Source organism: Aureobasidium melanogenum, assembly GCF_000721775.1.
Source record: "Aureobasidium melanogenum CBS 110374 unplaced genomic scaffold scaffold_17, whole genome shotgun sequence".
In the NCBI taxonomy this organism is placed as follows: domain Eukaryota; kingdom Fungi; phylum Ascomycota; class Dothideomycetes; order Dothideales; family Saccotheciaceae; genus Aureobasidium; species Aureobasidium melanogenum.
In genome coordinates, this window is record NW_024470069.1 from 4,501 (window position 1) to 29,355 (window position 24,855).

Consider the following 24,855-nt stretch of genomic DNA (forward strand, 5'->3'; position numbering starts at 1 on the left):
TAAGCCGACTCTGGATATATAGTTAAAGTCTATATTAATAGAAACTTAATAGAAGACTCTATAAGAAATAGGTATAAGAGCACGCTCGTTCTTAGTAGAGGAGGAATCTCTTAAGGACTATAATATTATAAAGTAGATAGAGTAGGCTAGAAGAAGAAAGGCCTTACTCTTATCTAGATAATAAGATAGGGAGGATAGAGCTTAAAGGGTTAATGTGCTATATCTAGAGGAGCCATTAATCCTTAATCTAGTTTTAAGAAGGACTCTACTAAAGAAACTATTCGATTTAGCTAATAGAGTAGCTAGGGTAGCTAGGCAATAACTCGTTACTAATCCTATCGAGCAATCTCGCTATAAAAATAATTAAAAAGTTACTAGGGTTAAATACTAATAGATGGCTAAAGAGAAAGTTATTATCATTTTATTAATAAGTATCTAGTAAGTCTATTTCCCTATAAAAGAAGGCCGAAACGCCTATAAAAAACTACTTAAAAAGAAAGCCTAAGACTCTCTAGAAGAACGCTAAATCCTTATGTCTAAGTAACTACTTCTTACGTTCCTTACCCTTATTCTTTCTACTCTTATTATTATCCTTCTTCTTAAGCTAGGTAGTAAAAGGGCTAGCGATAGGAGTAGCCTTACTAATATAGATAACGATAACGTCGTCGTCCTTAGCGGCCGAAGACTTCTTACTAGAACTACTAGAACCCTTAACCTTAATAATAATAGAAGACTCTCTTTTAACATAAGTAGAAGGAGTAGTAGTAGCACCGTCTAAGATAATAGGCGACGAAGAGTTGCTACTAAAGCTAAGGAGAGGAGAAGAAGGACTAGTAGTAGGACGACGGTAAGAAGGAGTGTTAAGATAAGGCTACTAATAGCTACTACCTTTAGTAGGAGAAGGGGAGCTAGGAAGTAAAGAGTTCGAACCCTTACGAGCCTTAAGGGTAGTAATAGACTTCTTCTTAGTAACGTTACGAGTATTATTAACGTAGTTAATATTCTAAAGATCTATCTTAATGTTAGATAAGTTACTAATAAACTAATGGAACCTTAACATACCCTTATAAAAGAACTCGTAGAGCTTAGGATAACTAGATATAGCGTAGTTACTATAAGCTCCCTAGTAAACTAGATAAGAGCTAGTATCTAAGGTATAGTAAGTTAAGAAGGTTAAGTAGGCGTTCTTATAGTAGCGACGGTAAGCGTTCTTACTATAATAGTAAACTAAACTAGTAGCGGCCTACTAAGTAACGGCTCTAGGATAGTACGAGTAAGCTAGAAAATGGAACTAGCTAACCTCTTTATAAGTCTAAGACAATTCGTTATTAAGGTATAGGCGAGGGTTAGTCTAATTAGCGAAGATGGCGCTATAAGTGCTAACGAATCTAGGAACTAGCTTACCTTAAGCGATATAACTATAGTAGAAGGAGTAGAGCTAGGTAAGATCGATCTACTTAGCATCGTATCCTATAAGAAGCGTAGTAAGTAGTAAAACTATAGCTAAAGAGTTAGGAATAATAAACTAGCGACATAGAGATCTATGCTAGGGTCTATATTATAGTAACTAAGAAGACTAGTATTATTATTTAAAGGTCTCTTACTACTACTACTACTACTACCGCGGCTAGAGAAGGTGCTACCTAGCGAGAAGTTAGTAATAGCGAAGTAAGGAGTAAGAGTAGCTATTATAGAAGCGCGCGTAATGTTATTAATTAAGTAAAGAAACGCCGGTATAAAGAAGAAGTAGTAGTGCTAAGAAGCGAAGTAAGTTATTATTATAAGCGCGTAAAATAATAAGAGCTCGTAGCAAAGTAATATAACTTAAAATTCCGTACGAATATGCTAAGAGCGATTTAGAGCTATAGCAAGTAAGGAACTACTAAAGCTTACTACTTCTTATATAAGAAATTGCTTAAGCAATTAAAGTGCAAGAAGTAGAAGGATAGATACTAGTAATATAAGATAAGGAAGGCTAATAAGAAAAGAAGAAGCAAGACTAATAGAAGCTATTACTAAAGAAATAAGAGCCTACTAATATTAAGGAAGAGGAAGAGGTTAGAAAGAAAAGATGGAAAATACTTATACTAACCGATTAAGGTAGTAACGAGCTAGTAAGAGGCCTTATAAGAGGTAAGGGCTTAAGAGATTAGTACTTACTTACGCTCCGACTTTTAGGAGACATTAACTAGAGGGTTAGGAACCTCTTAGTGCCCTAGGGTAGAGCGTTAATAATAAGGAGTTAGCGATAGTAGGCATAAGTACTACTATGCCTATCCCTAACTTTAGGAGGTATTAATAAGAAGCCTTAAGAGACTATTAGATAACCGCTCTATAAGCCGTCCCTCGAGCTTCTTTAAGAAATTCCTAAAGAGTTATCCCTCGAAGAAAGACTATAAATTAATAGGATAGCAAGAGTAGTTCTTAAACTAGAGGTTTAAGTCTTAGTAGGGGAGAATGTTATTTTATAGATCTCACGGCAAGTACCGCTAAGACTGCTATATAGCCGAGGCTCTCGCCTCATTGAATTTAATTAGTCCCCTCTGCAATTTCAGTGTAACTTCAGTCCTGTCTAGACTATAGTAAATGGTGAACTTTAGACTACGAGAAGGTAGAAGTATCTTTGAAATAGAGGCGTATCCATAGGGAACCGATGAATTGCTGCTTTCCAGCGGTTGCTCCAATGCATCCTGGTAGTATTGTGCATTTTTATAGCTATACATTTGATACTTTTGTAGTCATACGAAGAAGTCGGACCCCAGTGACTCGAGACATTTGTTCAGAATTGCCATTACATGTCATTAACAGGATATCTTTACTCAAGAAAAATGCAGATTTATATCCTCTCACCCTCAAGGATAGGTCTAGCCTCCTCGCTCTTCCACCAACTGACACCATCCTTGCCAGGGTACTCGAACTTGTCCATACTCTCAGGCTTCATCTCCACACTGTATCCAGCCTCGGTAGGAGTAGTGTAGTAGCCATCCTTGATGACACTGGGGTGGAAGAAGTGCTCGTGCAAATGGTCGACATACTCAAGCACACTGAGCTTACCACTGACAACAACATAGTCGATGGTACTCAGGTGCTGAGTGTACTCGGGAAGACCAACACCACCAGAGTGAGGGACAATCGGCACGCCGAACTTCTTTGCGATGAGGAGGACCGCAAGAACCTCATTGACACCTCCCATGCGGCAAGCATCAATCTGGCAGACATCGATGGCACCCTGTTGTAGAAGTTGCTTGAAGATGACACGGTTTTGGCACATCTCACCAGTAGCAACACCAATGTTGTAAGGCTTGAGGGCTTCGCGGATGGCTTTGTGACCAAAGACATCATCGGGGCTGGTAGGCTCCTCAATGAACCAGGGCTTGAACTCGGCAAGTTGCTTCATGTACTCGATGGCTTCTGGTACTGACCAAACCTGGTTGGCATCGACCATGAGGAAGTTGCCTCTGTCGTAGCCGATGACCTCTCTGGCGATGCTCAGTCTCTCCTTGTCCTCGGCGACGCTAGTTCCGACCTTCAGCTTAAAGTGCTTGTAGCCGGCGTTGAGGGTCTCCTGCAGCAGACCCTTCATCTTGTCCTTGCCATAACCTAACCAGCCAGCACTGGTTGTGTAGGCAGGTACCGCTCTGTTGGCCTCGGCGTGCTTGATACGCTCAGCCTTGCCAGGCTCCTCCTTCTTCAGCATCTCAATGGCCTCCTCTTTGGTGATGGCATCGGTGATGTATCTGAAGTCAATACACGAGACGAACTCTTCGGGAGACATCTCAGCAACGATTCTCCAAACGGGCTTGTTTAGTGTCTTTGCCCACAAGTCCCAGATAGCGTTGACGACGGCACCAAGAGCAAGGTGGATGACACCCTTCTCGGGGCCGATCCATCTAAGCTGACTGTCCGAGACGAGGTATCTCCAGGTCTGACCCCAGTTGGAGACGAGATCCTCGAGCTTCTTTCCCTCGACACGGGCAGCAAGAAGGGAGATAGCCTGGCAAACGATCTCGTTGCCGCGACCAATTGTGAAAGTCTGTCAGAGAGATCAGCACTTACACATAGGGAATGGAACCTGGGGAAGTGTAGTATTACTTACCATGCCGTGGCCAGAGAACTCGGAGTCGGTGTGCAAGATGCAATAAGCGGCCGAGTAGTCACCAGCAGCGTTCATGGCATCGGAGCCAGTCTTGTCAAGAGACGTCTACATTCACCCGGGTCAATTGTTGCCGAGTCGAGAGTATGAACATGTTTACTCACAGGGAATCTGACATCCCTCGTCGTGGCCTTTGTGATTGTAACCATGGTGTATGATATGAAGAGTACAGAAAGATAGTAGTAGAACAGGGAGAAGAATCAGGAGAGAGCACACGATGCCTAACAGTGGGAAATGGGACAGGTTTTGTCTGATGAGCAACCTCTCATGGAGCGTCAGAGCGCCCCCACTAGTGGGGTCGGGTCCGGGGCTCCAGCAAGCGGCTTTGTATGAACCTTTGCCGCTATTGGTGCATAATTTAGGCTGGAGTTCTTCCGAGAGCTTTCAGTCGCCGAGAAGACGGACGTGCCCCAAAGGTTTTCCCGAAAGAGAACCAGATCTTGGAGTAGGTCTGGCGATGAAGGGGCATGGTTCGTGATTGCTATTACCCGGGTGCATTGTGGTAAACTTAACTTGTTTCGCTCCGTTTTTTGGAATGAAGCTGGCAGACTTTACAAGACCAAAATGGCCATGACAACCAACAGTCAGGGTCAAAAGATAGGCGGAAGGGACGAATGCAGCGAGGACCGCGAAGAAGGTTCATCTGAAAGGGGACCATTCCGAAGGTAGACGAAGCAATCCTACAGCCCTCGTTATGTCTCTGGTTCGTGAAGAGCGTCCCTGCCGATGCATGATTTCCGATCTAAGCGGTACCAGTGAAGGCTCGTTGGAGGATTATCCATCGACTGTATTCGGAGATGTGAGAGCAATATACATGGTGCCGGCTTGGTCTCTGTGATGTTTCGCAGAGGGAGTGTTTCAGAAACTGGCAAGAGCGTCAGAGTCGAAATTGTGGGGAAGGGATTTGATCTTGCTCGCGTGGCTTCAAGGAGAAGTAGCAGCAGCAGCAGCAGCCGCCAACGACTCGAGTGGACTCGAAGAATCCAAGTCGACTCTTTCTCATGGCCAAAATGACGAGTCGTATCTCATTGCTGGTCCAGCTGTGTCTCGTCTTCTTCACTGCCTTGGCGAGAGCTGCGACCCAGGAGCCGCTCGTCGATGAGAAGCCTATCTATCGCGCAGGGGATGCCATCCCCGTGACGTGTCGTATGTCTTTTTATTTATTGCAACATGTGCTTCTACTAACATGGCCAAGTCAACAGGACGTCTGATACTGGCGAGCATGTAAGCGGTACAGCATGGTGTGAATGATACAGCCGACTGACAGCGTGACAGGTCACAGATGCCTCAGGGCAGCTTCAATATGTGCCCTTCCCGGTATGCAATGAGACTGGTCGGCCGCTAGAGATCTACTTTGGTGTCGAGAAGGACATCAATTGCACCATCGACTTCATCTCGGACCCCATGTTCCACCTCCTCGAGTTCTACGTCCACAACGACGCTCCCATGACCTGTCGCATCCCTACTCGCCCCTTTCCCGCATCTTACAAAGCTCCCAAAGAAGACCCCTCGATTGAGGGCCAAGGCAGTCTCGACGATGAATACATCCCCTTGATCATTGCCTTGACAGGCACACTTCAACTCTCACACCTACACGTCTCATCACACCTCAACATGCTGCTACATGCTGCTCCCAAATCTGTGTCGCCTGGCGTTATTGATGCCGCTACCGCATACTCAATCTCCACTCGCCCGCCGACGCGCATTGTCATTGGTGACGCTCTGCCCTTCACCTTCTCCATCCGCTGGTACTCTGGCCAGCAATTGCCTTCTGGCTGGTCCGGCGTTGGCGGCCACATCTACGCCAGCACTCTGATATACTGTCTTTTGAGTGCTGGTGCCGCAGCTGCCATCTGTATCGTCTACTTCCGTGGCGTCGAGCTTCCGAGAAGGCTCAGGAACCACGGCAAAGACAGGATGACCGGTGGTATGGAGAGTGGCAGATTAGGCGGATATGGATATGCCGTAGGCACTAGTAGCTATGCATTGGGTTCCGCTGGAGGCAAGAGGGACTAAAAGTCTGCATAATCTCGAGTATCACATCTACAATTGTATACAAAATTTACAGGTCACAGACATGATACCAAGTCAAGTGTATTCACGCCATCCTGATCGCTTTGGCATCGAGTCTGTTTTCTATACTTGGGAATAGAGCAGCCAACTTAGGAAAGTACACATGTGCCCAAGTTCGTCACTTCCGAGCATGGCCACAAAGGTATGAGCAGCAAACACATAATCAGAAAGGAAGCCGCGAGCGGATGCAAAATTTGTTGAAAGAACAAAACTTTTCTGACCATTGAGAATGTGCAAAAAAGTCGACTTCATCATCTAAAAGCCATCGTCCATTTTATGAAAAGAAGAGTAATCTCGTTATGACCCATCCATCCCTCATTTACCTCCTGACCACCCGTATCCCAACCTTACCCCAATCATAAAGTCTTCCCCAACCAAGAATCGAAAGTGTCCGTCATGTTCCCTTCTATTTCGTTGTAATGTCGAGCTCTGTCCCAGCAAAGTCTCGTTTTGTCTTTTTCTCGTACTGTATGTGTGAATGTGAAGCGTGGTGTTTTTCTCGTAGACGAATCAATATCAGGAGGTAGAGGGGCCTTTGTTGATGCCCTCGCCGCAGAGCTCGACGTGGGCGTTGAAGTTGCTCCAGCTCTGTAGAAAACGAATCGTCAGTAAAAGTATTGACAGAACAAAGACAGATCACTTACGCAAGAAGCTGTGATGGGCATGCTACCCTGTGAGTACTGAACAACCTTGTTGTTCCTGTTGATGCTGACCTGAGGGGTAGTTCCACTGGAACCAAGATCCTCAGGGAAAGGTACCATGGAAAGAGCAGGACCAGAAGAGTTGGCCTCGAACTCCCAGTACTCATTGGCGCCCACACTGATGGAGATGGTGGCAGTGTCCTTGACCAGAGCCCATGCGAACACTGCATCAATGGGATAGTTCTGGTTCTTGATCTTGCTGGAGGAGCCGCCGTAGCATGCAGCGGCCTTGGGGTGCACGCGGTACCAGTAGACGACTTGGTCCATGGTGATGACAGGGGCCTGGCCGTTCTTCCACCAGTTGAGGTAGTACTTGGCCATGACACGCCAGGGAGCGTGGTTCATACCCTCGACATAGTTCTGCATGCCGTTGCTGTAGGTAACATAGTCTGTGGCGCTAGTGTTAGTCATGCTAGGAAGATCGCGTAGGTAGTGTGATTCGCAGAAGTCGTTCCAAGTCAGCACTTCAATGATATCGGGAGAGAACTGGTTGTTGGCAATAGTGTGCAGACGCTGGGCGAAGAGGGTGTCTGAGTAGGCGACCCAAGAGTCGGAAGCGATACCGTTGTTGAGATCCTTGTATTGCCAGGGAGAGACGGCCATGATGTAAGGTCCAGTCTTTCCGTTCTGGGTGAGTGCAGCCTTGAACGCTTCGTCGGCGGTGCAAGTCATGTTGGCGTCCATCAGAGGCCATGCTTGCCCTTGAAAGTTGTTAGTCAAAGTCGACAGACAGTTCTGTGAAGTTACTTACAGTTGAAGTAGCCATCGATAGAAGGGTAGTCGCTGACCATCTTGGCGGCAGACTGCTGAGCATTGGTCTGAGCAGCTTGTGCGTACGAGACAAGAGCAGGAGCCAGGGAGATCGGGTTGCCTGCGGCCTTGCAAGAGTTCTTGAGGTTCTGGAAGAATTGGTTTCCATACGCATCGTTGTTGTCGCCAGCATAGGTCGAGACAAGAATGTTGGTGTTCCAGCGCATAGCGGCAGAGCTGCCAGCATGCTTAGTGATCATGTCAGTCATGAAAGTCGTGTTCCAGAAAGTGTTGCAAGTCGTGTAGCTCATGTCGAAAGAGAACATGAGTTTGAAACCGGTGTTCTCAGCAGCTTCGAAAGCATCATCGATACGGCTGATCTGCCACTTGCGGCTGGGTGAGGTGCAGTCCGGAGGGACCCAGTTGAGAGAGAAGCCATCGATGCCGGCCTGCTGAGCAGCCTTCATGTCAGTCTCCCACTGTCCCACGGTGTAGGCATAGGAGTTGTCGAGCATGAAATGCGCAACAACAGACTTGGCGGCGACCAGGTGGATATTGATTGCAACAAGTGCCAAAGCAGTCCAGAATTTGGAAAACATCTTTGTGGTTGAATGGCTCAATGCGAACGATAAAGTTGAATCAACAAAAGTGGTTGTTTTGGAAGGCGCAAGCGCTTGAAATGTCGATTTGTGTGAAGGGAACGAAGCAAAAGGAGTGGCACACTACTATCAAAGCAGTGAAAGGGTATGTCAAAGGAGCGACTGAATGAATGGAAAGGCGAAAACGCCAAAAGAAAGACTGTATAAGGCAGACTGACCAAGAGAACAGAGGTACAAAAGCAAGGGAAGGGATGCACACCTACAAGGGCCTATATAAGAAGTCTACAGAGAATCCAAGGAGGCGACCACACCTAGTCTTCACACGTGAAAAATGCCATGCTCCCGAGTTTGATTGCGCTGCCGTTACTCGCAAACTGGTTGGTCCGGAAGTGAGAGAGGGATGGAGGCTCCAGAACTGGTGCAGCAGACAGCGACCGGGAGGACCCGCACCTGTTGTATCAGATATAGAAGACTGCATGAGATGCAGAAGCGTTTCAGGAGCCGCGAAGCTGTTCGCCATTGCCGGGCTTTCAGAACCATGTCGAGGTAGAGATAGTATCATACGACATAGAACGAAGACTTCGTTTGCTATTACGGTCGCGAGCAGACAAGGCTTGCTTCACAGAGGCACAGCCAGGTGTAATGATCTCCTGGACACGCCTCTGGCTGGGAGACAATCATTTTCACAGTTACGTTTCTGACACACATCTGCATGTGGAGAGGAAACACTCAGCGGCTAGCACATCTGCCCGCCTGATGCCCATACCCTACTAGGGCAGTGCCATTCGGACTCCGAGTATCCGTATATAAGGAGATTAGACTGAAGACCCACAAGAGTGTTTTGTGTGGTGGTGATAAGAGTGTGCGACTTTTGGTGCATGTCGCGCCGAAAGCGCATACAACCTACACAAAGGCCACTGTCTACTGTCACAGCGTACGTCACTCGTTGACGCTGCGAAATTTTGTCTGATCAAGCAATAGATTCTTCTTCCTTGAGTATGAGTATGCCTGTGTAGCACACATCAGGATTTTGCAAGACTGTGTCAACCGCCAAGCTCCAAGCGCAAACAACCATTGCTCAAACCTCCCGTGGAGTGCATCACGTCTGCTACCAAACGCACGTCAACACAGTTGTTGTTTCAGATGCACCTCAATTTCGACATCCCGCTCTCAGCCCAACCAGCCCTAGGAACAGTCCACTCTCGAACATTGGGGTGAATGACAACACAAGGGCCGATTTGGTTTCCCGGATGATCATCAACAAGTATTCAAGATGACCAGGCTGCAACCGCGGGTTGCAATCAGCAACAACAAACATATCTGCTGTCTTGTGCTACATACGCATGCCCCGAAGACAGGGATTACAACTCCCTGCTTGTTTAGAGAACAGACCAAGGAGAAACCGGTGGCCATGAGATTCGGCTAGGCATGGGTGCTGCTCTACAGGATGTCGTTTTCTTCTGCCTGCCAGCTCTCCCCTTACTCGCGGTACGAGCTTTGAGTCGGAGTCTGTAGAGCCTAGTAAAAGCGTTTGGAGAGAATGAAATTAGCCCGACTCCTGCATAGGAATCCACCAAGTCTAGCGGCACCTCATTCTTTGAAGCTCTGCTTTGTCGCGATGGTGTTCATCAAATTATGCTGATTGCATGAGGTGCGAACAAGTCATGTTATGCAAGATTTATGCTTTCGGCGAAAGCAGGGCGGAAGGCGGATCGGAAAGAGAAAACGAGATAAAGACTGTCGATCATCGGCACTAAGGCGTGTGCGGGTGCGGGGCAATTCGATTGGTCAGTGGCGATAAGGACCATCAATGATGCTGATGATGATTGCTTCTCCTTGTCTCCTGCCCCTCGTCGTCCTTCACCCACCTCACTCTCGCACACTGCTTTCGAGTTCCTTTGGTTCATTGGCGCACTCTCATCATGGCTATCTCGCACGATCCTATCACCGCAGCGCCAACTGGCATCGACGTCGAGGCCTGGACAGTCGAACAGGCAGCCGAGGCGCTACAGGCAACGACCATCTCGACGCCGACCCCTCCTAGACCCCGCGCCAACGTCACAATTGAGATCCCGCTAGATGAGAATGCTCTCGCCGCCGCGAATGCCATGGCTACCGCGAAGCCACGCTCAAAGCAAGAAGTCCATACCGTTTACAAGAGGAGAGAGCCCGTCCGCCGCGATAGTCTGAAACGTCGCGAAGCCTTGCTCAAGGGCAAAGAGGGAAGTCGTCGCAGACAGCGATGGGAGAACGATCGCCTGCTCAACAACCCCTACGCTCAACCTCCTCTACCCAGCGATTGGGAAGTCCGTCCTACATATCCTATTCACGAGGTCCCATACTTCCTGGCACCGCTTTGGGATGCCGAGTACAAGGCCAAGGCACAGGCTAAGGTGCCCACACGTCGTGCAAACAATGTCGGCGATACTCGCGCACACGGATCCAAGGACGAGCAGGCTGCAGCTAGAGTTCCGCGCGAGCTTCGCGAGAAGCTTAAGAAGAGTCGTGGTGCAAAGAACATGCTCCAGGACCTAGAAGAGGAGGTTAGAAGCTTCGTACAACAGTGGTCCGCCAAGGAGCGCCAATTAGCTGAAGATGGTTTGGTCGATGGCGACAGCGAGGACGAGGAGATCGTCTTTGTTGGCCGTAATGGTGCGATGAGCGATGATCGCAAGCGTTCAAAGAGCGTCGTCAGTGACGACAGCAGTACGAGCATCAGCAGTGACGATCTAGCAAAGGAACGGATGATCCTTGAGAGTCTCGCCGATGATCGTAGCGCTGCATTCGGGTATGTATATGCTTCTGCTCTTCTTAAAGTAACCGCTCGCTAACAGCCGTTAGTCGCTGGCTCGTACATTCTATTGCGACATATTATGGCCTAGAGACGTGGTCAGTCACCAAGGGCAGCCCAGCTCGCCGCGAGGCCTACATAGGTCTCAAGCATAAGGCTGCCCCGGCGTTCACTGAACTACCACGACCTCTTTATGTTCTTGTCTAGATTTTGATAGACTCCGTTTTCTGTTCAATGTTCATATATCGACTACACCGGAATAGACATCCGTTTGCGGTTCTCGCCGCTAGAAGCTGCTTAAGAGCTTGCTTCGGCTTTGTCACCCTCATACGCTCATGCGCTCATTCGCTCATGCTTCGTGGTGTGGCCAGTGCCCTCGCACAAGTGCTATGGTTCGTTCCTAAAGTGTTGCATTCTAAATGCGCCTTTCCGAGTGATCGCTCCAACCTTTCCATGCCTTGAACAGAATTGATTTCTGGCGTCATCAACTCATGCGTCTTTGCTCTGTCGTCTGACGCTCTTATTATAGACCAACAAAATCAAGCATCCAGCACATACGGCCACAGTCAGCTGAAAACTGGGCATCCCGTCCGCTCTGCCATACATAAGCAGTTGAACGGCAGATTAGTACTACGGTGGGTGACCACGTGGGAATCCCTGCTGCTGTATGTTTTGCCTTTGCTCTTTTTGCTACCCACTAATGCCGTCAAGCAGAATCAGCTATTTATTTCAAGCGAGACTGCAGATGTCATGGACGACGCAAAACTTTTAAAAGCCCGAGTTCTCAATAGAAGTCGTCAAGTCAGAGCCGCAGGCCTCATGATCGTCGCTATGGATCTCGAGATGACTGGCATACTTGTATGGTCGACTCGGACTCAAGGAGTTAGATTGTAGTGGCAGTTTCTTAGCGGAGTTTGCACGTAGTGCGGTCTATCTATTATGCGTGGCTTTATTTCGACGGTTGTAAGTAGGACATCGGTACAAGTATTACTTTTGTTGTTTATTGAGCAGATTTCTACATTCAGAAGCCCTGTTATGCGGCTAAGTCATGTATGAATGACTCGTCTGATTTCAATCGAAGACTGTATCAACGGCGCTTAGAGAAGACGAGAGGACATCCATCCTATGTAAGAGTTAGCCAAGGCTGGCATACAATTGGGCAAGATTTGGCTTACCATGGGGAACAGAGTAGCGAAGACCTTGATCTCTTCAGATAACTCGGTCTCGTAGTGCTTCCAGTCGAGCTCCATAGCAGCCTTACCGATCATGCCAGCCATGGATAGCGGCACATACCTTCTTGCAAGACAATCATGTGGACCTGCACCAAAGACAAGCCAGTTCTTGGTCTTGGACTCAGCATCACCAGTGATCCATCTGTCAGGGTCAAAGACGTCTGGCTCGGGGTATACTTGGGGATCGTGCAAGGCTGGGTAGCAGGAGGGGATGATCATGGAGCCTTTTGGTACAGTGTAATTCGGCGTGACCGGGAAGTCCTTGGTGGCAAGGTAAGGGACGAAGATGACAGGCGGCCTGTGGCGAAGAAGCTCCTTGACGACAGCGTTGGTGTAGGTCAGAGACTCCAACATGGGCTGATCGAAAGGCTTGTTCTTGTCTCCACCGCGAGCGTCAAGGTTTTCCTGTCTGAGGCGATCGAGTACGTCGGGGCGCTGTGCAAGAATTTGGAACAGCCAGGTCGTGGCACTGCTGGATGCATCCTGCGAGGCAAAGAGGAAGGTGAAGAGCGTCTCACCGATCTCTTCGTTAGTGAACTCGCGGATCAGGTTGATCGGCTTCTCGACGTCGGCCTCTCCAGCTGCAATCCTCTCGCGATAACGGTTGGACTGCATCATGTGGAGCACCCAATGGTCAACAGTGCATGTGGGAGCAGCACCACTCGCCATGTTTGCTTTGCACGCGGCTGCACACTTCGCAAATTCAACATGAACAGCATCAGCGACACGCTTACCTCGCCACACTTTTGTTCCAGGAATGTACATTGAGAGTGGTACGTTGACAAGCTCAAGAGCAGCGGTGGCAAGGTAGTAGTCGTCAGCGATTTTCTTGACAGCGTCCTGAGAGATGTAATCGCCGAAGAAGGTGCGACATGAAAGAGCACAGTTGATCTCGCGGAACATGGTCATGAAAGGCATGGGCTTGTTCTGATTTGCCTCGCTGGTGGCCACGAATTTGTCAAAGTAATCGGCCAGCACCTTTTCCTGGACAGGAAGATATGTGGCCATGGCCTTGTTGGTGAATAAAGGAGTCAATCCCCGTCGGTATTCTGCATGGTCTCGACCCTGGAGGAAGACCCAAGCCTTATGTCCGATGATGTCCTTTGCGACTGGAACTATGCATGGTTCTGCATATGCAGGCGATTTGAAGACTTTGTGCGCCAGGTCACGGTCTGAAGCAAGAACGACGAATCTGCAAAGAGGATTGTTAGTCATCCGATCTGGGAAAGCCTTTTTGTTCTTGAACTTTTTCTTGCTCCTCTGGTCAGGGAGATCATGGAGATTACCAAGAGCGCTTTGGACATCTCCACGAGTGATTCTGCTTGGAAGGTGCAGGTTGGGAGAAGTAGAAACACATACTTGTGGAAGACCGACACACAGCTCAAAGGACCACTTGCCCATTGTGCAAGATACCCATCAAATTTTGGATCAAGAGCCTGGAGGAATGGTCCCATGAGAGGAATCTTGAAGGCAGGTCCGGCGATTGATCCTTTGCGTTTGATGTACATGACTGCGAGTTGCATATCAGCTAGGTCAATGGAGCAGATCCAGACGGGCATTGCTGCTTACCTTGGTCGTAGACTATGACTCCGAGAAGAAAACTCAAAAGGTACTGCCACATAGACCATCCAAGAATGACAGCAGGCAGAATGCTCTTTGGCAGAGTAGGCTGCAAAGTCGAGCCATTGACCATGCCAGTGTTCCAACTGGACATGGTTGAAGAGCTGTTATCCATCGATGCAGCGATTCTGGATACTGGACCCCAAGATGGAGATGTTTGTTTTGGCAGATGCGTAAGGACAAGAGCAGAAAGCAAGACCTGCGCATGTCCTTCATTTGAAGAAGTTCAAGACTGCCACGCGTGGGTACCTCGCGCTTTCTCATCTCGGTCATTTTCGCCCTGACCAAGCAGCCGGCTCAATCATTCCGTTGCAGTCCCCCTCATGAATCTCTTCAGAATGCATGGCATGGGCCGATTTCAGTGCGAAATAGCATGAACTCATCATTCTGGTCTCTACAAGATGTACCAAACCTACCAGCATTGATGCGAAATTCCCCTATCGGGACTAGACTCCGATTCGGAGTCTAGTCCCTTTTTGATCTAGTGCTAAGGGTTCATCACCAGGAGCCTCGTCGCATGCCCGTATCTCCACTTCATTCGCTTGCACCATGCCATTGGGGCGCTTGTGTATGTGCACTTCCTCTTCTTTGGTCGCCTTGGGAATGTTGACTTCCCTGTTACACCATCGATATGAGTTGCTGCGCTTGACGCGTTCTGAACCGCCCGACGTTGAACCAAGACACGAGACTTGTGCAAGCCAAATCACTTGTAATTTATCTCCCACATAATGCGAAGGACGCTTCGCCGCTCTTGCGCAGCCTGTGCCAGATCCAAGTACAGCTGCGATCTTCGCACTCCAACCTGCTCACGTTGTATCAAACGCCGCATACAATGTGAATATGCAAATGAGCCTTTGACTGCTCCGCCGACGACCCCGAGGTCAGACGCTGCTCCGTCGTCAATTGTGCTCCTTCCTGCAGACATAAGCAGGTTCAACTCTCTGGACCCCTTTGATTCGTATCCACAGACAAGGCTTGGTCGTCAACATGTTCAACGCCTTATACACAGCTGTACGTCTATTGATCGAAAATGTCATTGGATCCCAACTAATCAATTCAGTCCTAACCAAGATTGCTTTCCAATACTATCCTCTAGATTTAAAAGAGTGCTCTAACCCGTTCATTGTCTCATGGTGGCCATTGGCTTTAAGTGACCCAGCCCTTTTCCACGTCTCGCTCCAAACGGCATGCCTCGATGAGGAACTCCTAGCACAGAGAGGCTTCCAGACATCGGAGCTTCTCATGGCAGACTCAGTGGCTTTGCTACGACGCAAAGTTCAAGACCAAGATTTGGCAGTCCAAGACAGCACTATGAATTCTGTCATCACTCTAGCAGCCATCGAAGTACGTGTCGAAACCGAGCTCAGCTGCGTCTAAGCCTAATCTGGTCTCATCACTGACTCAGTCTCATTAGTTCGGTAAAGGAAATATTGAAGTTAGCCAGATGCATATACAAGGGGTGAGGAGGATAGTACATGCGAGGGGTGGCATCAAAGAAGTAAAACGGACAAGTCCTCTTACTGCACGCATGGTTAGCTGGTGAGTCAACACAACCTTCTTGCCAGCACGCTACTTACGGGTTGTGAAGGGTCTCAATGATTCTCACAGGCTATGCGCAGTTTGATACTCAAGATGATTTTGGTGTTGGAGACGGCATATCTCCTATTTACGAATGGCGTCTGATCCAACCTCTCTCTGAGCCTAGTGACACTGGAGACCTCAACGTGGATGAACCGGTCGCGAACATCCTTCACCGTCTTCGCCATTTGTCACTTACAGCACAACAACTACCCCTCTCAACCACAAAACTTCATGATCTCGCATGCTTTGTGGTACACAGGCTTCTGCCAACAGACTCGGATTTCTCATGCTCCACGCTATCATCCACCACGGAAGTCATGCGCTATGCTTTGGTACTTTACATGCTCATCATCCACGGAACGACCTACTACCCACACACTCTTATACTCAACCAGGCCCTTGCACAGTTTGTAAAACATTACGAACAAAGCGAGCTAGTATTATACACGCAAGATGCATTGCGAGTATGGCTTCTTGCGATTGGTATGGTGGCTTCAATCGGCACGAGTCATTATCCTTGGCTATCAGGAAAAGCAAGAACTACTGCTGCCTCAATGCAGATGCGTACATGGGACGAAGTCTTCAGCCACGTCAAGAGTATTCTATGGTTTGGTATGGCACCTGGTGAGTCTGGTTTCCGACCACACTGGGATGCTGTGTTCAACGCTTTGAACTTACCAGCGTTGCCTGAGAATCAAACGGACCACCTGCTGAACAGCACGATTGTGAGATAAACATCGTTCACGAGCATATCTGTATGCCTAGCCTGATTCAAGAGGCACCCGACATGTACTGGGCAACATGTGCAACCTCCATTTGCCAGCCCATTTCTCCCTTTCACTAACGTGTACCTGGACATCTGTCTTTGGGTTGAGGACCGTGGCTGGATCATTTAAATCGAGAGCTGGGCTCTTCTCCCAAATTCCTCTGACAGGTCGAAGATCTACGCGCATCACTAGGAGTGCAACCAAGATTAGGATCTCCTTAGCTGCGAATTGTCGTGCTGGACACAGATGCGGTGGTGCGCCCCATGCAAGAAAGTCCCGACCTCTTTGCTTGGACCCGCTAGCGTGCGAATCCTGGTTGCAAAATCTGTAGGGGTCAAACTCTGTCGCTGAAGGACCCCATAATTCAATGTTCGAATGGATTGAACTTCCAGGCATCTGAAGATAGTTCCCCTTCTTGAGTATATACTTGCCATCCAGCAGCGTATCGCTCATGACTTTACGGATAGCAGCATGGATGTGGCGAGTCCTTTGGGTTTCTTGGAACACGGATAGAAGAAGTGAGCAGTCGGTCTTCAAAGCAGCAACGTCGAGCGCGAAGCCGTCTTCTTTCTCGACGATCGCATGAGCTTCCAACTCTTCCCGAACCTCAGCCAGAAGATCTTGTCTGGAGTACAGTTCGCAGATGGTCCAATGAAGAGTTGGGACCGTGTTGCTCAACATTCCTATTGGCAGTGTTGCTTGCTGCTTAATGCAATCCGCCTCGGATATACCGGCTTCCAACAAGACGCGCCAGCGTTCTGTGAACAGTAGAGATGCGTCCGAAGGAATGTCACTGCAGTATCTGGCATGTGCGTCGAAGACTTTCTGTCGTGCTGCGTAGCCTCTTCGGAAGATGTCAAAACCCAAGCCTGAGATATGTGCAGAAAGATGACTATGCCAAGTCCTGTGTGCTCTATCGTCAGCAAATATCGCTCAATTGCACTAAAAGGCTAGTATAGATACCAGAATGCTTGCTCGACTTCTGGATCTATCAAAGGATGCTCGTTTCCGTACACTCCACAGCTCGATGCTTGCGTAACAACATGGCGGGCCCAGGCCAACAGCATGATCTTGCTCCCCTCTGTCTTCGAGGAGCTGGCCAAAGCATCGATATCCGAGAGTGCTCTTTCGGCCATCCTCTTGTTTTGTTCATCAAGGAGAGGTCCTGGTGCAAGACTCATCCTCATAGCATGGCTGAAATCTTCTAACAAGGGTCCACCGAAGGCTCTGTTGGTCTCGTCACTCGCATCGCCCCATCGACGTGCAACGTGCTGCATCATTGGCCGGAAAGATAGGGTCTTGGACTGTCTTTGTATGGCGGGCAAGAGTCTGGTCGAAACGCTTGTGTAGAGCTTGAAATTGAGAATACCTAGAGTGAATATCTCTGAACTGGAGGCAACCCTATCTTGATGATCAGCGGCCACCATAGACCCAACAATCTTTGGGCTCAGACTCGTCTTACCTCAATTGACTATGATACGATGGTCCATAACGGAGTATCCCAACGATGTGGCCGATAAGTGGCATGTTGGATCTCAGTCGAGGCGGCTCTTGTACATTGTCTGTTAGCCCGAGCAGGTACTCTGCTGTATATGTGAACAGGATCAGCGCAAGCAAACAATAACCAAATTCGTATATCATTTCTAATCATGCAGAAAGAGTGGCACTGTCGAGAGCAGTACCAGATGCATAGATATAAACATTGCATCTCACCGGACTCTGTAACTTGACTAGACATAAGCACAGATATCTAGTTAGTTGCCAACAATACACAAACATGTTCAGCCACGATCCTATGGTTCGGCGCGTGTACGGCTAATCTGCAGGCGCTTTGGTTCCCCGAATTGGAAAGTGGGGTGGGTTTGGGGAGCCCTGGTCCATGCTTGTGACCTTCCATCTTGCGTGCGTGGCCTTCTTCAATACCATCAATCCTTCGAGCAATATAAAGAATCCTTCGTGGCACCAGGTCTTTCATATTACGAGACTCTCGACTCTTCGCATCTCTGCACCTTAGTGGAGCCGCTCCTTCGCGCCCAACGACTGATTAACTGAATTGATTCACAGTATGGACAGAGCAGCTGAACCAACTCTGTTCCCTTCAAGGTGGAAATAAAGCAAGGCCAATCATCATTGAGAGGAAATATCTCACCGGTAAAAGTGGATTCACACGATCACCTCGTTATGAACGCCCGAGCTTTCAACCATTTCCCTTGTCAAGACAAGGCTGTCAAGGCATGCGTTGGGCAGTGTATGGTTTCGAGACTGCTTCGCCAACCCGAACTCACTCTACCATCGTGGGACCATCGACGCATAAGGTCATCGCTATCCAATGGACCTCAAGAGCTTCAGCCAGGTATGCTGACGCACGCGAGCGAGCTCCATTTGACAACAGCCTGTTCAGGCTTTCACAGGAAAGTGGTGGCTTACACACGTCGTGCGGTTGTAGAATATGAAAGAAAGAGCGATCCACATCCCCGACGTCCCCGAAGTCCCCGGTATCTGACGGCCTGCCTTATGCTTCGAGAAGTCAAGCCGCTTTGTATATCAATCGCAGCACTGAAGCGAGGCTTGCTCGCCCATGAAGCCCAATGAGAAGTCCGAGAAGTCCCTACGCTTTTAGATGAGCACTCTATTGCAATTTTTGGCCGTGTTCGACCCTGGTAGGTGCATTAATTGACACGAGGCAGGCAGACCGTCAGGAAACAAGATCCGACGAAATACATCTATGGGCACTGCCGATCTTTCCTGCGAGCTGCAGAATGTCACGAGGTATCTATAGAATGGACTGTATCTTCTGGAAGCGAGTAAAATCCAAGGAGAGAATATCTTTTGAGGAGATGTCTTCATTTACCATTCTAGTAGATTGTGCATCTTGCAAGTTCCGCCGTGAGAGAAACAGCCTATTGTGACATCGTGATTGTCTTTGCAACGCGGCAAGAGTCGACACCATTGTCTCTATGGAGTGGATGCAGCATAAGTCTCCAACTTCGATCCACCTAGAGGATTTGATGGCATGGGTCTTGGTTGGTCCCATGCATGCTCGCTATCCCTGCGCTGTGCCTGGCTTATCACAAGTCCAGGCAGCCAGAGTTTGACAACCTTAGCTTCATGTGATAATGGTTGCCGATTCACTTTATGCTCGCTTGATGAATCCTCCACTTTCCAAGGAGGTACTGGTATATAAATCGAGCAACCCTTCGTCATAAGCTCTCTCGAACAATCCAGCTGACACTACTTGAATTTGTCTGTGGTGCAATCATGGAAGCAACAACTTTCAACGCGACAGAAGCCCTTGAGGGCTTCACTACCTCTCACCTCTCTGGCCCTTCTATGCCCTTCTCATATTTTCTTCTGCCATCGTCTACTTCTGCCCTCACTGTGTTTGTTGGTGCCATTGCTCTATACTGGTATCTAGTCACTCTCGGCAGAAAGAGTCGACCCTACATTTACGGCAACTACGACTACCGTCGGTTCCACCAACATGTTACTGGGCAGATGGCAATTCTTTCGAAACGGTCCAGCACTTATTCGTGAGGGATACGCGAAGTACAAAGATAACTTTTTCAAGGTTTCGGGCAACGATCTCCTCATAGTTCCCAACAAATACTTGCCCGAGCTTGCAAGCATGCCTCCGGAGAAACTCAGTCTCAACACTGCGATTGTTGATGCTTTCCAGCGTCTTCATTCAATTACCGCTGTAATCACTGATCACAGTCTGCAGACACGCATGATCGTGTCACGTCTTACACCGAAACTCGGAGTGCATGTTCCCTTTGTTCAAGAGCAGTTCCGCAAATACCTGCCAACCGAGCTGCCAGCAACAGAGACCAGATGGACAAGCATGAATGCATTGAACCTCGCCCGCCGCATGGTCCACAGAGGTGTGGCTACCCAGTTTGTCATTGACCTGGCAGAAGACGAGGCCTATCTGAAGACTGCCATTGATTACTCGGAGAATGGATTCCTGCACAACTTCATGTTGCGCGTATTTCCTGATTTGGCCAAGCCTTTCGTTGCCTGGTTCCTTCCTACAAGCTGGGGTGTGGACAGAGCACTCAAAAGAGCAAGACGTATGATCATCCCGATCATCGCCGAGCGCAGAAGGCGCGAACAAGACGACCGAAAGTATGAGAAACCTGAAGATTTCTTGCAAAATCTGATGGATGGCGGTGTCGAGCTCAACGACAGCCCAGAGACTACAGTACAGCGTTTGATGGTCACATACCTTGGCGCCGGCCCATCGACCGTGATTGCTGTAGCTCAAGTCTTGTTCGATCTCTGTGCCCACCCGGAATATGTTGAGCCACTGAGACAAGAAGCCTTGAGCGTACTTCGCGAGAAGGGCTACACCAAGCAAGCTTTAGCCGATATGTAACAGATGGACAGCTTCATGCGCGAGTCTCAGAGACTCAGTCCACCTATCCTTCGTACGTATAGTCGTCTTCTCATGAGCCGCAGTTGATGATGCTGACCAAACCACCAGTGGGATTCAATGCCATCGTGCGTCAACCTCTCACACTTCACGACGGCACTGTCCTACCCGATGGCGCCCACATCCAGATGGCAACATATGCAATCGGCACAGATCCCGAGCGAGTTGAAGACCCCGAGAAATTCGATGGGCTGCGACAGTACAATAACAGGAAGCGCCCCGGCGAGAGCAACTGGCATCGTATGAAGATATAGATATGTCCAATCTCTTACTATATGCTAACATCGATGAACAGAGTTCACCACCACGAGCGAGAACAACCTGCACTTCGGCCACGGCAAGATTGTTTGTCCTGGCAGGTTCTTCGCCGACCACTCCATGAAGATGATTGTCAGCAACATTATTCTCAGGTATCACCTCCGCTTCCCAGGTGGATCGACACAGAGACCATCGAACACGAGCATGTACGATGTGTTGATCCCTGATCTGAGCACTTGCATCGAATTCAAGCTGAGAGAGGATGCTGCCGAATGCAACTTTTAAATCGAACGTGGTTTGCGCGTATTGAGAATCAGCGACGGACTGCATAGCTTTAGTCAGAATGTCTACAAGGAGCTCAAGTAGACTCAAAACCTACAATTGCGAAAATGATTTCTCTAAATGATTATTGGACGTTGTTTATATGTGATGTTCGCGTTAGCATCGCTTGTTATGTCGCTTCAAGATGACCATCAATACTAAGGCCGAGGGACGAAAGAGACTTGACGACACCTTCGACTTGATCCTTCTCTTCCGCAGTCTTCCCTCCAGCTTTCCCACGAAGTACCGTCGCAGCAGCTGTGAGAGCCTGCAGCTCCTGCGATAATGGCTCATCTTTTTGGATCTGAAGAGTCTCCTCTTTCCAAAGCTTCCTATGCAGATCTTCAATAGTGTAAACATCTTTCCTCTTCTCGTCAAGCTCTCTCTTGATCCAATGTCTTTTCACGAACCCAAGAATGTTCCTGACGAGGTTGGTCAGGCTCAAAAATCTCTCATACTGAACCACATACGCCGTCAACAACCTCTCGGCAGCATTTTCATCCTTATCATTTTCTTGAGTCTCCTTCGAAGAAAATACGTGGCGGATATCTGAGCAATAGATTCGTATCTCTCGCTCTAAGCCGCGGTAGAGGTCTTCGCCTTTCAGGTGTGCTGAGCTCTGTTTATCAAAAACGAGATAGTCAAAAATTGCAGTGTAAAGTTCGGTGTAGGCGCTCTTAGAGATAGTCACAGACTTGCTATCTGGCGGAAGATGTTTCGCAGCAGAGTATATGTCGTGTACGCGACTTTGAATCCATGCTAAAGTAGGTGGTGGTTTTACATGTGTTTGTTGTCTGGAAGAAACACTCGTGGCTTCCGTTCCCGGCTGTGGTTCAGATGTCGCTTGTTGTTTGGGGTCGCTCATTTTCGTTGTCTAGTGTCAGGATTGAAGTCATTTTTCAGCTTCGCGAGCGACATCATGAGTCTTTGTAACATTAGCAATACCAGGCAGCAATACGAAAGGATTCAGATGTGATGTCATGTTGGAGAGTCTGATCGCCGAACAACCGATTGTCTCCAAGCTCGAGGTATACGTCCGAAGACTGCGACCAGGCGGGAATACTTTCTTGTCATGAGTCACATTTCGAGAGGTTACCTGACTCTCAGGGTGTTCTGTTGTGTATGATGTGACAACAGTTTCTCGGCCACCTGATAGTATGGTGGCTTGCGCTGATCGAAGCGTGGTATACGTACGTGTGATGGCGTTGCTTAAGGACATCACAAGATGACCTGGGCGTACAAGACGGCAAGACGATGGCTAGCCTGTCTGTTTGATAGGATATATACAAAAAAGATTTGAGTCCGGATACATACGGCCACAGTCAGCTGAAAACTGGGCATCCCGTCCGCTCTGCCATACATAAGCAGTTGAACGGCAGATTAGTACTACGGTGGGTGACCACGTGGGAATCCCTGCTGCTGTATGTTTTGCATTTCTCTTTTGCTCCTAGCCATCACTGTGAGGACGACCTTTGTCATATGGCCCAAGAAGAGAAAGACTGCAATTCTTTCTATACTCATAAGAACGAGATCCGGGACAAGTCATAAGCGGCCTTGGCAAAGATCTCGAGATGAATACAAACGTCGAGCAGCCACGAGATATTGTTAAGAGTGTTGATAGTTTGCTGCATTATCTTGCTATAGTGGTTGCTTGCCTCTGAAGAGAAACGAGGCCTTCGTTTCATTCACTCCTAACTTCGCGTCCATTTGGCCGCCTCAAGGTTGAAGCTCTCGACTTGCTCAGACTGTATGCGGCGAGGACGCTTTGCCTCTTTCGGTGCTTGCGATACTTCGTTGCTGCGCTTTGCTGGTGTAATTAGGCATGTAATAGTCACCTTTCTCGCTGACACGGGCGCGCTTTGAGGGTGCTGGGGAGAAGTCGGAGTTGTCTTCCGACCCACGCGTTCTCATCACCAGTTCGGCCTGTAATTCTCCATCAGCAAAAGCTATGAACGGCACAAGAAAGACGTTTTTACGCTTTGGAGGCATCTCATCGTAAGCTGTGAAAATTTGAATAAGTAAAGTCGCTCGGGAGGAGACAAGGCGCGATGCAATGCTCTAGGTAGCAACCACGAACATTGCGCCTCCACGTGTAGCACTTTAGCAAAGCTTTGACCCAAATTACACCAGGTGGTATACCATGATATACCATTCCTCTCAATCCCTCGCGAAACTCGTCTTCACATTATCTCAGGAGGTAAGGAGACCTATTCTCAGTAGGTTGAGAACTTTGTACAGCCATTCCTCATCTACTCAAGGTCTATTTGAACACTGTTTAAACACTGTTCAAACCATGTTTGGACCTTGATACCAGCATGATAGAACTATGCTTGAACCCTGTTTATCACTTGCTTGGACACAAAAATTTTGCCTGGCCCGTCTTTCCATTCACCAATCCTCGTTCCCTGACAGAGACTGATTATCATTGCCCCAAGTTCTCGAATCTCGAGTCTCAAGCACTACTCCATCTTTTTCTGCTCGAGCACACACTTGATCACTGTTCAAGCACACGCTCAAAGCACACGCTCGAGCAGCAGCGTCCGCTTGACCCCGCTTTTCCTAATCTCAAGTTACGAAGAAAAATTTTCCATTTCCATCTTCCTGACGACTAATTCCTCAACCACAACCATGAGTGCCGGAAAGTGTGAAGTTTGCCTCGAGGAGAAACCCAAGCTCGTCACTTGCGGTCGCTGCGGCAATCGCAAGTACTGCGGTAGGCATCCCCGAATTACCACGTTGCCAGATGGCCAAGCTGACCCAACTCCAGGTGTTGCTTGTCAAAGAAAGGACTGGTCCACCCACAAGCACTCATGCCAGCCCAAGAAACAACCCTCATGGATCCTCAAGATCACCATTCCTGACTCTAGAGATCCTCAGATCTGGCGCACCCTGGTCTGCCCTGATGGCGCAACCTTCCAGGAGTTGCATTACGCCATCCAGGTCGCTTTCGGCTGGGCAGCAGCACACAGCTATGACTTTGTTGCCCGTGATCCCACTGCCGAAGAGCGCTCTGTCGAGGACATCAAGGCTCTGATACAGCGTCGCATGGCTCAAGACAATGGCGAACAGAGGGACTTTGGACCTCGCCAGAACTTTATACGCATCGTCAATCCAAACGACAACAAAATGATTGATTCGCTGCACTCATGCGACCGCAAGCATTCTCAAACTCCTGAGAAGAAGGCGGACAAAGTCTACGTCGGCGAGCAATTCAGCAAAAAGGAGTGGAAGAACGCAGAGTGGGAATACATGTACGATTTCGGCGATAACTGGGGTCACGAGATTGAAATCATTGGACGTGGTAACGTTGATGACACTTTCAAGTGCACTGATGGAAATGGTCATGGTATTGCTGAGGACGCTGGAAGCATGCCTGGCTGGGAGGAGTTGAAGAATGCTTATAGAGCTGCAAACCCGACTAAGGAGCAGAAAGAGAAAATGAATTGGTTCGAGCAGAAGGCAAGTAATTTTGATCCTGAGGGACTAAAAGGAAGAGAAAGTTATGTCGACCTGAGCGTCATCAATGCTCTGCTTCGCAGCAGTATGGACTGCATGGACTAGTTGAGTCTCTCTCTGT

General features: G+C 48.5%; 12 protein-coding genes across 12 annotated transcripts; 6 read left to right on the forward strand and 6 right to left on the reverse strand.

Moving 5' to 3' along the window:
- Nucleotides 1-604: 604 nt before the first annotated feature.
- Nucleotides 605-2,185, reverse strand: M437DRAFT_67624 (uncharacterized protein; the record flags this gene model as incomplete). Its single annotated transcript, XM_041024971.1, has 7 exons — nucleotides 605-774; nucleotides 937-1,003; nucleotides 1,063-1,094; nucleotides 1,248-1,278; nucleotides 1,405-1,470; nucleotides 1,605-1,643; nucleotides 2,165-2,185. The coding sequence occupies 7 exons, from the start codon at nucleotides 2,183-2,185 to the stop codon at nucleotides 605-607; spliced, it is 426 nt and encodes a 141-aa protein (XP_040877857.1).
- Nucleotides 2,186-2,836: 651 nt separating this feature from the next.
- Nucleotides 2,837-4,302, reverse strand: M437DRAFT_86145 (enolase C-terminal domain-like protein; the record flags this gene model as incomplete). The annotated part of the gene is made up of 3 exons (XM_041028405.1): nucleotides 2,837-4,033; nucleotides 4,097-4,201; nucleotides 4,258-4,302. 3 exons carry the CDS (start codon nucleotides 4,300-4,302, stop codon nucleotides 2,837-2,839), a joined length of 1,347 nt encoding a protein of 448 aa, XP_040877858.1.
- An 861-nt stretch (nucleotides 4,303-5,163) lies between these two features.
- M437DRAFT_67626 (uncharacterized protein) lies at nucleotides 5,164-6,169 on the forward strand (the record flags this gene model as incomplete). The annotated part of the gene is made up of 3 exons (XM_041024972.1): nucleotides 5,164-5,299; nucleotides 5,349-5,377; nucleotides 5,429-6,169. 3 exons carry the CDS (start codon nucleotides 5,164-5,166, stop codon nucleotides 6,167-6,169), a joined length of 906 nt encoding a protein of 301 aa, XP_040877859.1.
- A 662-nt stretch (nucleotides 6,170-6,831) lies between these two features.
- Nucleotides 6,832-8,276, reverse strand: M437DRAFT_53362 (glycoside hydrolase; the record flags this gene model as incomplete). Its single annotated transcript, XM_041022518.1, has 2 exons — nucleotides 6,832-7,628; nucleotides 7,679-8,276. The coding sequence occupies 2 exons, from the start codon at nucleotides 8,274-8,276 to the stop codon at nucleotides 6,832-6,834; spliced, it is 1,395 nt and encodes a 464-aa protein (XP_040877860.1).
- Nucleotides 8,277-10,198: 1,922 nt separating this feature from the next.
- Nucleotides 10,199-11,274, forward strand: M437DRAFT_67628 (uncharacterized protein; the record flags this gene model as incomplete). The annotated part of the gene is made up of 2 exons (XM_041024973.1): nucleotides 10,199-11,064; nucleotides 11,118-11,274. The coding sequence occupies 2 exons, from the start codon at nucleotides 10,199-10,201 to the stop codon at nucleotides 11,272-11,274; spliced, it is 1,023 nt and encodes a 340-aa protein (XP_040877861.1).
- Nucleotides 11,275-11,607: 333 nt separating this feature from the next.
- Nucleotides 11,608-11,961, forward strand: M437DRAFT_52870 (uncharacterized protein; the record flags this gene model as incomplete). The annotated part of the gene is made up of 1 exon (XM_041022432.1): nucleotides 11,608-11,961. A coding segment is annotated over one exon (354 nt), but the record flags the coding sequence as incomplete, so codon positions are not given.
- A 193-nt stretch (nucleotides 11,962-12,154) lies between these two features.
- M437DRAFT_86149 (cytochrome P450) lies at nucleotides 12,155-14,013 on the reverse strand (the record flags this gene model as incomplete). The annotated part of the gene is made up of 4 exons (XM_041028406.1): nucleotides 12,155-12,190; nucleotides 12,243-13,491; nucleotides 13,659-13,809; nucleotides 13,869-14,013. The coding sequence occupies 4 exons, from the start codon at nucleotides 14,011-14,013 to the stop codon at nucleotides 12,155-12,157; spliced, it is 1,581 nt and encodes a 526-aa protein (XP_040877863.1).
- Nucleotides 14,014-14,647: 634 nt separating this feature from the next.
- M437DRAFT_53348 (uncharacterized protein) lies at nucleotides 14,648-16,234 on the forward strand (the record flags this gene model as incomplete). The annotated part of the gene is made up of 4 exons (XM_041022513.1): nucleotides 14,648-14,930; nucleotides 14,980-15,263; nucleotides 15,334-15,458; nucleotides 15,508-16,234. 4 exons carry the CDS (start codon nucleotides 14,648-14,650, stop codon nucleotides 16,232-16,234), a joined length of 1,419 nt encoding a protein of 472 aa, XP_040877864.1.
- Nucleotides 16,235-16,261: 27 nt separating this feature from the next.
- On the reverse strand, nucleotides 16,262-17,908 carry M437DRAFT_52917 (cytochrome P450; the record flags this gene model as incomplete). The annotated part of the gene is made up of 3 exons (XM_041022439.1): nucleotides 16,262-17,171; nucleotides 17,231-17,668; nucleotides 17,730-17,908. 3 exons carry the CDS (start codon nucleotides 17,906-17,908, stop codon nucleotides 16,262-16,264), a joined length of 1,527 nt encoding a protein of 508 aa, XP_040877865.1.
- Nucleotides 17,909-19,525: 1,617 nt separating this feature from the next.
- M437DRAFT_76820 (phoma betae P450 monooxygenase No.2) lies at nucleotides 19,526-21,242 on the forward strand (the record flags this gene model as incomplete). The annotated part of the gene is made up of 5 exons (XM_041026688.1): nucleotides 19,526-19,733; nucleotides 19,789-20,638; nucleotides 20,675-20,694; nucleotides 20,751-20,939; nucleotides 20,995-21,242. The coding sequence occupies 5 exons, from the start codon at nucleotides 19,526-19,528 to the stop codon at nucleotides 21,240-21,242; spliced, it is 1,515 nt and encodes a 504-aa protein (XP_040877866.1).
- Nucleotides 21,243-21,408: 166 nt separating this feature from the next.
- Nucleotides 21,409-22,143, reverse strand: M437DRAFT_86153 (uncharacterized protein; the record flags this gene model as incomplete). Its single annotated transcript, XM_041028407.1, has 1 exon — nucleotides 21,409-22,143. One exon carries the CDS (start codon nucleotides 22,141-22,143, stop codon nucleotides 21,409-21,411), a length of 735 nt encoding a protein of 244 aa, XP_040877867.1.
- Nucleotides 22,144-23,906: 1,763 nt separating this feature from the next.
- On the forward strand, nucleotides 23,907-24,839 carry M437DRAFT_53342 (uncharacterized protein; the record flags this gene model as incomplete). Its single annotated transcript, XM_041022512.1, has 2 exons — nucleotides 23,907-23,991; nucleotides 24,046-24,839. The coding sequence occupies 2 exons, from the start codon at nucleotides 23,907-23,909 to the stop codon at nucleotides 24,837-24,839; spliced, it is 879 nt and encodes a 292-aa protein (XP_040877868.1).
- Between the last annotated feature and the right edge of the window lie 16 nt (nucleotides 24,840-24,855).